General features: G+C 32.0%; 1 protein-coding gene and 1 long non-coding RNA gene across 3 annotated transcripts; one reads left to right on the top strand and one right to left on the bottom strand.

The window, feature by feature from the left end:
* The first annotated feature begins 3394 nt into the window (after nucleotides 1-3394).
* On the top strand, nucleotides 3395-6881 carry LOC21396368. 2 transcript variants are annotated; one of them, XM_024168604.1, is made up of 6 exons: nucleotides 3395-3736; nucleotides 3851-3922; nucleotides 4065-4147; nucleotides 4247-4446; nucleotides 5283-5368; nucleotides 6783-6881. In XM_024168604.1, the coding sequence occupies exons 1-6, from the start codon at nucleotides 3543-3545 to the stop codon at nucleotides 6805-6807; spliced, it is 660 nt and encodes a 219-aa protein (XP_024024372.1). In that variant the 5' UTR covers nucleotides 3395-3542; the 3' UTR covers nucleotides 6808-6881. The 2 variants fall into 2 exon arrangements, with proteins under 2 accessions (XP_024024372.1, XP_024024373.1); XM_024168605.1 differs by having other exon boundaries at nucleotides 3396-3736; nucleotides 5293-5368; nucleotides 6783-6847.
* A 1923-nt stretch (nucleotides 6882-8804) lies between these two features.
* LOC112092439 lies at nucleotides 8805-10158 on the bottom strand. The gene is made up of 3 exons (XR_002902601.1): nucleotides 10072-10158; nucleotides 9242-9605; nucleotides 8805-9152 (listed from the first exon to the last, which is right to left on the bottom strand). It is a non-coding gene; the product is annotated as an uncharacterized LOC112092439 (long non-coding RNA).
* Nucleotides 10159-12110: the final 1952 nt, after the last annotated feature.

Consider the following 12110-nt stretch of genomic DNA (forward strand, 5'->3'; position numbering starts at 1 on the left):
CTTATTATTATTATTATTATTATTATTATTATTATTATTATTATTATCTTCCATGCGAACAACCAAACACAGTAATGTAATATTTCTGAGAATTTGAAAAAGATTTCTGTATAGAACCAAACACAATAATATATTATTCCTATGAATCATATTACCCTCCATCACTTTTCTGTGAATATGATTCCTACTGATTTCTGCATACGAAACGCCCTCTAAAAGTATGTCACATCAGCAAAGTCTATCAAGAGTATTGACATAATTGGATAGAGGAGGTGTTTTAAACCGTTTTCTATATGTCAGGGGATATTTTAAATGTTTTAAAATCTCGGGGGGTACTTTGAAGTAGGGTATTGTTCAACCACAAGCGTACGGTGTCGAGTTTTAATAATAAAGGGTAAGTGAGTATCGTCTTCACAAAAATTGAGTATTAAATTACCGTTAAGTATTGAGACTATCGTAAGTCAATTTTATTTAGACAACCGAACTCAATAGAATAAAAATAGAACTAGTATGGAAACTTATGCACACAAATATACTGGAGACTTGACTTCACCTTATCATTCCTATGTTCATCCTATCAAACAATTGCTAACCACTTCCACTCAATTCATTGATCAAGAGACTTAATCTAACCTCATTATCTCTCCCGAGCATCAAACGAAGTCATATGCATGAATACCCGAATCAATATTCCTATCTAACCCGTTTACTCTTATACTCATTAAGTTTAACCCTTAAATTGAAAATCAAATGTCGATCGCCACCCGACCTCACAACAAGTGAAATCCTAGTTGATAATTAAGGTATTTATTACCTACCGGTCTCACAATATCCTAGATTCTCAATGAGATTATCTAAGCGTCGATCTCTTCCCAGACTCACAACAACCTAGATTATGTTTTCCAATTCAGGACTATGAAATCAATCCCTCATGAGCATCAAAATCACACTTTAAAATTATCTAACTCTTTTGGCCACATAAATTAGAAATATTAAGCATAAAGAAACATAAATAAATTAGGATAAATTGCACGAATGGTTCCCAAACTCTTTAAAAGGTGAAAGTTTAGTCCCCAACTTTTTTTTTGATGAAACGAACCTTAAACTATTTAAAAGGGTGCAATATAGTTCTTTACGTCAGATGTCGTCTATAAAGTAGCATAATAATCTAAAAGGGTGACGTTATGGTCTCTTACTTCTTTATGAGGTGATTTTTTAGTCCCAATCGACTTTAATAGGTTAGGATTTGGTCCCTATTTTTGGACGGCATTTAACGGAAAAGACAACATTGCACCCTTTAAAATAGTTTAGGGATCGTTTCGTTAAAAAAAAAAAAAAAAGTTTAGGGACCAAACTATCACCTTTTGACAAGTTTGGAGACCATTCGTGTCAATTACCCAATAAATTAAGATGTAATTTAACGTACAATTGACAAGATAATCAGATATGGTTCAAATAAAGCTACATCAAGCCCTAAAATATGAGGTCTAGCTCAACATAGAGGAATCCATAACCAAATTCACAAATTTAAGAACAAAAACTAAAAATAGAAAAAAAAAACTACAATAAAAAGGGAGAAGGAAGAGAAAACTTTTGTAGAGATGAGCTTTAAGTCTTCAAATCTTTAAGAATCTCTCCTAAGCATTCTTTAAAAATATCCAACTCCAAGCTTCTCTCTCTAGGAATTTTTGTGCCTCTCATCCTCTCCAAGTTTAGGAACTAGGGTTTTTTTTGCTTAAATATTCTCAAGCATGGAAAAAATCTCAGCCAAACTCATCCAAGGGTCCAAAATTAGCCATTCATATTGATCAAGGGCTGAAAAATGGCCCAAAGTTCGTCAACAGCATGCAGGAGGGTGCGGCAGCGTGCCTGCGCTGCTAGTGGAGCACCCGCATGCCCAATGTGGCGTGGGTGCGTGGGGTGTGGCGCGGATGCGCGCCTCAAGTGGCACACCCGCACAAGTGTTCTGTCCAAGAGGGCCTTTGTGCGGCATTGAGTGCTTTGGGCTCTAATTTTTTACTACAAAATGACACTAAGTCTCATTTTATTATTTTGCTTATAAAATAACACCAAAAATACATTAAACTAATAAAAATATTTAAACTAAAAAATTCTTTAAATAACCATCTCATCAAGTATATAGTTCGAAAGTATTTATAAAAATATTCCTAAAAAAAAAAAAAAAACTAGTACAAATATGTCCTTGTTTCTTCTGCCTTTACGCTTGTTTATACAGTACTCTCATCTCAGCAATAATGTATCAATTCCAGCTCAGAGCAACTTATTATTTATTTTTCAAAAAAAAAAAAAACACCAAGCAAAATAATAATAATAATAAAACCTCAGTTTCATTCACGTGGGTGTAGTTAGCTAGCGGCCACCATCGTTAGTGGACTGGACCCAGTGACCAACATATAATCAAAGAAAAAGAATACATTCATAATTTAAAATGTGCGTCTTTTCAGAAAGTTGTTTTTCATTGCGTTGGTGGATGCTTTATTTTGTCGTGTGTAAGTAAGCTGGTATATTAATATTAGGACCTCCTATCGTGTTGACTGCAATAGTACTCGTGTTTTGGTGTTAATTTCGTTTAATATTCTTATTGTATCGTTTGATGACTTCTATCTTCTAGTTTTATCAATTTCAGTCATCTTATATATGTATATATGAATTTCCAAAAGCTTGTAAAATATAAATAAGGCCAATATTACTCCCTAGCCTTCAAAACCTAACCTTATATTATTAAAATCATTTCTATTTTGTATAATATTCACTAATAAAACAACATTGATAAGGGCACATTTTTTAATTTTTAAAAAAATGAATAACTTGCAACCGAGGGCACGTGATGAACATTGACATGTGATTTTGTTTGATTTTCCTGCTGCTGAATTGGAGTTGTCATAATAAATACCAAAATAAATACGGAAATATACAAATATCGATCAAGTAACGTGAAAAAAAAAAAAAAAAAATGAGAAGCACGAGAAATTTGACTTTAAAGAATATACAACATGCATAAAATACTTTTCTAGATGCCTAGCTAATCCACATTACCACGCGCCTAGCTAGCTAGCAAATTAAATTGTTAATTTGGATATTCAGTACTTCACCTCATCTAGAAATTAGGCATAGCATTGGCCAATTTGACTTTTGTTACCACTTTATTATGTGTGTTATATATAATCATATATGGAAAAATGTTTAGAACAATATGTTTGGTGTTCAAGCCCAAAACTAATTATGACAATTTTATGGAATTCATTTTTTTTTTTTTAAATTAGTGTGCAATGTTGGAAAATGGTAGAGAGATCCTCATTGATCGTATTCCATAAACATATATACTACACGTGCCACGTAACATTGTAATTATATATAAGGCAGTACGGAACGTTGTCTAGGAATCATTTCTTATTACATAAATATATATTTATATATTATATACTTTGTCAAACTCTACCACTTTCTTTACGAGAGAAAAGTTTTCTCAGAACACAGAGACTTTGATCATCGTAGAGAGGAGGAGAGAGGAGTAGAAAATCATGTCGACACTTTCTTCTTGTAATCATTCTCTCCTTCACGTCACAAGTACCTCCCGCAGATCATCATATAATCGGCCCTCAAGCCTCAATCTCTCAGGGGGTCTCACCTGTCACTTTCTTGGAAATCAGAAGCTCCAATCGCTCAATACTTGCCTTCTGCAAATAGTACAAAATGGCGGTAGAAGCACAAAGATGTAAATATCCTCGCGTCTAGACTTCACGATTAGTACTGTTTCTCAATTTGTACAGTAATATTTTAGCAGCTCTATGTAGTTTGTGAACTTGTTAAATGTTTGTGATCTGTTCAGGGATATGAAAGTCAACAACGATATTTTGCCCGACATTCCTCAACTTCCTTCCAATTCTGATCCTGGTTCTTGGTAAATTTTAAGTCAAAGCCAGTATAAATTATAAATCTATATATATATATATACACACATATCTGTGCTATATCATTTTCCCTTCTTGTTTCTTTTTGCACTGTTTATTTATTCCATGTTTACTTTCTATTGATTATACCAGGAAATTATGGCTTGTGGGAGTTTTTATGTCAGTGATTATACCCTTTTGGAAGAACAAATGGAGCCCTCTACAGAAAATACAACGTAAGGATGTAATAATAATATTGTTGATACCAACATCGCATTAATTATTTGAAATTAGTCATGATTAAATTAGTGAATCAAATTTTATGTGATGTACAGAGAAAGTGGAGAGAGTGGTGGATACAGCACAAGCAGTGACAGATATGGTGGAAGATGTGGCAGAAGAAATAGAGAAAGTGGCTGATAGTCTTGGGGATAATCTTCCAAAGGGAAAGCTTCAAGAAACTGCTCTGCTTGTTGAAGAAATGGCCAGCCAAACTGTTGACAACATCAATCGTTTGGAGGAGGTCCTTGAGAAGGTTTTTCTTTTTACCTAACCTCATCACCTTGACCAGCTTGTTTTCTCTCTCTCTATTTTACTTATTTATTTTTGGGAGAAAGAGAAAAATAGGTCAAGATTTTAAATGAATTAAAATTAATAGATAAATAGTTTACATAAGTTAATAAATAGGTTAAATTACTGTTTTCGTCCATAACTTGTCTGGTTATAAACCATAACTCGACAAGTTATTATCCATAATTGTCCATAACTTGTCTAGCTATGAACCATAACTTAACAAGTTTGTTCATAACTTATCTAATTATGAACCATAACTTGACAAGTTATGACCTATTAATTTCTATAACTAAAAATTAGCATATATACTTTCTTAAGCTTTTTATATTGACATATTTTTTACTATTTTCATTTATTTTTTAATTCACGAGCCCATCATCATTTTTCACGTTATTATTATCAATTGTAAATAGCTTTTTCACACATGAGAAAATCGGTGATTTCATTCTTTAAATACGTTATCTCATCCTTTAAATACATTATTTTAAAAATTTTACTTTTATTCTTAATAAATATATAATTCTCTGACTAAAAGATGTTAATCAAGGTAAGCGTGGATTTATATTATTAATTCCATGTGCGAGAATCACGTGAGTTTAGATTTTCTGATACATTAATCCAAATTATTAAATGCCCCATGTAGAGATAATCTATATATTCTGTAGCTGGCTAATATCCTTGATTGTTACTCTCTTTTAACAAATTTGACTTTTGTGATTGGTCACCAATAGAAATTGTAAAACAATAGTGGCCCACATGTTATCAATTATTATCATTCATTTACTAATTTATTCTTAGGCATTATCAGAGCAACAGGAATCTTACATTATTTCGTTTTGCAATAATGGGCATTGGGGGAGACTTCTTTGGTGCTTCCCAATTAGGTACCGTCCATAGCACGCCCATAAGTCATTTCTTTCCCTATTCATTAATTTTGAATAGCTATAGAAATATATTACAAATATCACATTTATTAGGAAAATGTATAATTCTCCATCATTGGACAATTTTTACTAAAGAACTTAAAGTAAATATAAGAACTAAAGGTACATTTGGTTGCAGTGACAGAATGGTAATGAGAATGATAATGAAATCATAAACTGATTCTTTAATTTAGTTAGAGTTATAGAATCAATACCTAAATGAAGATTATGTTGTTTGATTGAGAACGGAATGGAACGAAAGTAAATTATATTTTGACAAGAATACCTTTAATTAATAATCATCAAGTAATTTAAATATTTAATTAATTAAAATAATAAAAATAATAATTTAATTATTGAAAAAAACTTTTTATTTTAAAGATAAAATTTAAAAATTATATTTGACAACGCCATATGGTGGCGTTGAGCGTGAGCTCCGACGATGTACGGCGGCGCTGGGTGTGAGCTTTAATGATGTTCGGTTGGGTTTCAACGTGGGTTGGATTTGAGAGCGAATAATGGGTTTTTAATTTTCTTTATAAGATGGAAAAGGTAGTTGGCCTCAGTTGGAGTGAAGGGTAGTCGAAAGGTAGCAATGGAGAAATTTGAGAAGGGCAATTTGGAGAAAAAGAAAAAGAAAGCTGAATGGAAAGATCTTTCCTCTCTCCCCCACGTGAATGCTAATTCACCCAATTTAGGTGAATGGCTTTCAGTTGGTGAATGGCTTTCAGTTGGAAATGCCTTTCTGAAATAAACTTGTCAACCAAATGATGGAATTGGACCATTTTCTCTTAATGATATTTCCTTTTCATTCTATTACTCTCAACCACCAAACGCACCTTAAGAAAGATACAATAAGAATGAAAATGCTCATTTATTTTAAATAGATTTTATTTTTTCTATATTTTTTTATTTGCAGGGTTTTTGTTATTGTTTAGTCAAAATTGTCAGTTGACTAAGAGAAGAATATGCTTTTTTTTTTAAGTCAACATTTTGGTATGCTCACATGCTTTCATTCTCTCTCTCTCTCTCTCTCACATAAAAGATAAGGATATTTTTATGGTATATGATCGTGTTGTATGAATATAATGGTCTATCCAAGCAAAATCAGAACTATATATATCAAAAATCAAGCAAATCTGATAGAGTAGTCTAAGTTTGTGATAGATATAGAATTATGTAGTTTTATTAAAGTATTTTTTTAATCTAACGCATAAATTTCTTTTTTCTTTTTAAGATTTTATATGGTTTCCTGTGAGTAATTTTATTCTCTTTATTGGATGACTACCATCTAGGATCAGAACTTAATTCCAATTAACCCTAATATTGCATACAATTTGAGCCTCATATGAAGTTGACTATACGTATTTTGCAGGTTGAGGAGGTGGAGAACAAGGTAGAGGAATTCCTTGAAGAAAAAATGAAAGAAGAAGAAAATGATAAGAAGAAGTCAACAAAGGAAGAGAAAAGTGTGAGATCAGCTTGAGATGTTATATAATATTAGTTAGAATAATTTGTATTATTTTTCTTTCTTATCTCTATATTATGGGTGTTGTATCTAGTAAGATTTATGGTTGTTAAACTCTATAATAATATATATATATTTTTTAACTTTTTGTAGGGAATTTGTGGCCTTTTTAGTAATACAATACTATGTTGTTGTAGACTAATATCAAACGTGTGGTTGTAGACTAGTATCAAATATTAATCACACGATAATAGTTAATCTGTGTATTAATCACATGATAATAGTTAATCTGTGAGTATGATTACATTGTTATTTACTGAGGTTTACGTTTGAAATTACCTACTAGAGAGAGAGAGAGAGAGAGAGAGAGAGCATATCACCTACAATTACTCATAAATGAGAGTGAAAATTATGGTCATAAGTGTAAACATCAATTAATCTCATTTTAAGCTAAATAAAAGTAACAAGGTCATTTCTTAATCCTAAAGGTACTTACAAGTGTTATTTTAATGCAACTATGGACAGTTTTAGTATTTTCTTTAAAAAATTAATGGTTGAACATTATAGTGAACTAATATAAGGGGTGTCTCTGTATTTTTTTTTTTTAAATCTAAGTGAATGTTGACATAATCAGTGAAAACTCATTTTTTAGTTTTGATGAGCGAGTGTTGACACTCATTTTTAGTTTTGATCAGTGAGTGTTGACATTATGAAGAGCCTAGTTGATTCCTAAACTTATTCATTATTTGCAGTAAATAAATTTTTAGATATATATGAAGAGCCTGTATGTTGCGGGTTTGAACTGCAATTTAAATACATTTATTACAGTTTTCTTCTCATAAAAAATAAATTTTAGCTTAAATTTTATACTCAAACTTGTGAACAAGATGATCCAGAATAAAACTTACGAGCCTTTGATTTTGGTCCTTGGATGTAAGATCAATTATTTTTGTTAAAATACGTCTATTGTTTTTTTCTGTTGTTTTTATTGTTCTACGTTAGAGGCCTTAATTTAGAAAAGTTTCTATTGATTAAGGGGAGGAAAAAAAAAAAAGAAATTTCTCTAGTAGAATTCAAAAAAAATGGACTACCAGTAATTTCTTACCTTTAGCCGTTAGATCTAAGGCTAATTTAGTATTGTTGTAGCTACATTGAAGTCAAAAGCAGCTGCAACATGAAGCAGCTATGCGTGCTGTTACTTTTAAAAATTGAGCTAAAGTGTTTGTTCAATGGTAATCCTAAACTGCTGTTAACTTATAAAATATCCAAAATAGACATGGAGATAAATTGTTTTTAACTATATTTTAAAAAGTTAGTAAAACATTTTTTTATACATTTTGCTATATAATTAGAGTTGGACATTTCAATTGCAATTTTTAAAATTTTCTTAATAAAATAAAAAAATAAAAGAGCAAAAATACTTGATCTAACCATATATGTTTTGAAGTCGAACATACTTAAAAATAAGACAAACAAAAATAGTATATATCTCCTAGCTTTATACAAATAGAGGTGAATGCACATTTTCAAGCATTCATCAAACTTCTTGCTATGTGATCACGTAGGTTGTCCATTTCTTGTGATCTTGGGACATCAGATGGCTCATCTATGATTTTCTTAAAAGAAGTCTCCTTATATAATTATGCAATGTCATGGTAGCAATGACTATCTTTACTTGTTTTGTGAATGAGTAACTAGGCATATCTCTCAGGATCTTCCATCGCTTTTTCCATGCTCCAAACGTTCGTTCAATGACGCTTCTAAGAATCTAAGGGAAGAGTGTTTATAGTTAAATACCTCTTGGTAACCAGTTGGTCGACCACCAGACTGAAATTGTGGAAGATGATACCTTTGACCTTGACCTTTATATGGCCCTAAATAACCTTTCATTTGTATCCCACGTCTACCAAGTAATATTTGCCTATTGTACACAAAACAAAGAACATCTATGCTTAAATAACAAAGTAAAAATCATATGAGATTGTATATAAATATACACATTATACATAGATAATATATCACTTTTTGAAATTGGAACTTCTTCAGCAGAACGTTTTCCCTTCTTCTCTTTGGATAAATTCTCGACATTATTAGGGTCATCTGAGTCACCACCACCTTCAAGCGTAATCACTTATTACTCTCAGATGGAAGCAATCCAGATGACGGTGCCCATGAACCATCGCCGGTGGCGGTTATGTTCATAAACATCTTATCATACCTTTCTAGCATGTCGGGGTCAATGCCCTCCTTGCAAAACTTTGCTGCATTGGGATGCACCTGCAAGATATGATTTGCAAATTAAAATAAAATAGTCTACCATCATTTACTCAATGTAAGTACAATAGTTTGCATTTTTAATGGGGTACCTGCAATTTATTCTGCCACCATTTTTCGGATGCATCAATAGTTTTCTTCTTTGTATTCCATCCTAAACCAGTTTCCTTGCCAACTAATTCCTTCCATAATTTCCAATCATTTTTAAGTGCATCTCACTTGTTTTTCAAGCTGTAACTTACCACACTCTCTTCCGGTAGCCTTATTAAAGTTTGTCACAATTCGTTCCCATCCAATTTTGCTAAAGTGAGACCCAGGTCGATGTCCCTCATCAACTTCTTTGACACATAAATCACAAAATGTTGCTATAGCATCGGCATCCCATATAGCTTTACTCTTTGGCCCATTACCCCCAAATTGATCAGTGGAGTTGCCAACCTTTTTATTGTTTTCCATCTAAAATACATCCATTGTTATAAGACATATTCTAAACTATTACCACGAATTCAAGCCAAAAAAAAAAAGAAAGAAATATAATGTTCGCATGCAGCCAACACATGCTTCAATAGAGATTATTAGTTAGAAGAAAATAACTTCAAGTAGCTATTTGAACATCAACAACAGATCAGATCATGAAAAGAGAAAAAAAAAATCGGTATTTTGAAAAAATAAATAAATAAAACATGTTTTTTTGGTGAGTGCTTATACGAAAGAGAGTCTGAGTGCTCACTAGAGATCTTAGCATGAGTAGGCATCAGAAAAAAACCAATAAAATCTTACAAAACTCAACAAACCCAGAAAATCTGCAGATCACAACAAATCTAGAAATAATCCAACTTTGAGAAGATCCAAGCAAAAATATATATATATATATATATCAAAGGAGAGAGATTCGATAGGGATGTGAAAATTATAAAAGCACCTGTAAGGAAAACGATTCGGCAGCGACAATGGTGATTGTGGCAAGTTTGAGCGGCGGAGTTTTGTGTTCTCGTTCGTAGAACAAGGGCAGGAGATGAGAGACGAAAGAATGGGGGAAAAAATAACGAAAGAGAAAAGGGCTTCACACAAAAGACAAACGAAAAAAAGGGCAAACGTGGTATTCTTGTAAAGTTGTAGTGACCTTTCGGTAAATAACCATTCAAATGGCCGGCTTTCTGACGGATTGTTTCGTAAGTGGAAGTAGTGCTGAAATTTTGGACGGGCCGTCTGCGACCGCTTGAAAAATTCAGGCCGTCCGCCTGAGCCCGAATTTCACCTTGAAAGGGTCGCGGGCTTGTATTAGGCCGCCCGAGTAGTCTGAATTTTTTTTAAAATTTTTTTAATATTAAGTTATTTTGTGTTAAAATTTATATATATATATATTACAATTTGAAATTTGAAATGAATATCTATAAAAAAATTATTTCTTTATTAATTTTTAAATTTGTAATTCATGATTGTCTCGTTAAAAACCTTATTAAGAAAAACCCAATTGGGATAAAAACTTGACAAGAAAAAAAGAGTGCAATCATTTTGTGACGAATTACAAATTTTATAAACTTACAAAGTTATACAATTATAAATACAATATCAAAGGTAAATACATATTTACAAATTACAAATTTACAATTTAATTTGAAGCTGAGGATCGTCTTCAAAATTAAATGTTAATCGATTAAATTCATTGATTCATTCTTGGCTTGCCGGTGAAATTGTATCTTGTAGACGTTGATCGGTTCGATCCCAATCCTTAATGCAAACCAAGGCTTCAACAATATCCCTTTGCAATGCATTCTGGCGTTCCTCAAGTATGTTGGTCTCTGAATCAAATTCGAATGCGGAAGCACGGTGGTGCGAGGAAGAGGCGGATCATGTATAACAAAAATTTTCATAAAACTTTTGAGATACTCTATAGATTATATTAATTTATGCACGAATAATTAATCTCATTAACTTATATATATCAAGAACTCAATCAGGAAAAATACCTGGAAGCTGACTCGGATGATAACTTGAGTTCTTTGACCACGAACAGTCCTTGCTCCAATCTTTGTGTTTAGAAAACCAATGTCTTCCACATCAATTTCTAGAATCCACGAAGACGTGTGTGTGGGCACACATGAGACAAAACGGGTTACAATAAACACTCGAATTTCCACAAACACCATCACATGCACGATGTGGAATTTTTGGAGAAAAAATTTTTCCTTCCTTTCTCTCTTGAGAATTTCGGCCAGCCTTAACCAATTAGGGCTGAAAAATTATTTCCTTCTTTCTATAGAGAAATTTCGGCCACTTCTAAAATTAGGGTAAAAAACCATTTTAAAAATTGTCTCAAAAATAGTATTTATAGAGTAGAAGTCAAATTTCTAGAAGGAATCAAATCTCTATCTCCAATTTAAATTTCGAACCAAAATTCTCCTCTATCCCTTATCCCTTATGGCCGGCCATGCTAGGGATTCCTATCCCTGTGTGTGGCGCCAATACTGGATAAGGAAGGAAGAGAAAATCATCCTTTATCCTGTAGTCCAATTTTATTTCAAATTCAAATTCAAATTTAAGTCAAACTTAAATTAATTTGAATTCTAAATTGAACAACTTATCAAATAAGTTTAAATGGATAAATCTAGATGTGTTCAAATTCAAATTTAAATAATCACATTATTTAAATAATAATTAATTCTCAATTAATTATTTTCGAGTATTTAATTTAGAATTCTGTAATTCTAAAATTTCCATTTTGCCCTCTGTGTCTGGTAGAATTACTAGGACGACGCGAGGACTAATGGACCTATAATCCCGAGCTCCAATAAAATTAATAATCAATTAAACACTTTAATTAATTAATTAATTCTATTAATTCCAATAGTTACTCCACTATAAACTTAGAATTGCACTCTCGAAATTATAGATATAAATTACTTCCAAACTGTGAAGTGTCCATTTGATATAGTCATTGCATATAGATCAATCCTCCAT

Source organism: Morus notabilis, unplaced genomic scaffold (genome assembly GCF_000414095.1).
Source record: "Morus notabilis unplaced genomic scaffold, ASM41409v2 Scaffold61, whole genome shotgun sequence".
NCBI lineage: Eukaryota > Viridiplantae > Streptophyta > Magnoliopsida > Rosales > Moraceae > Morus > Morus notabilis.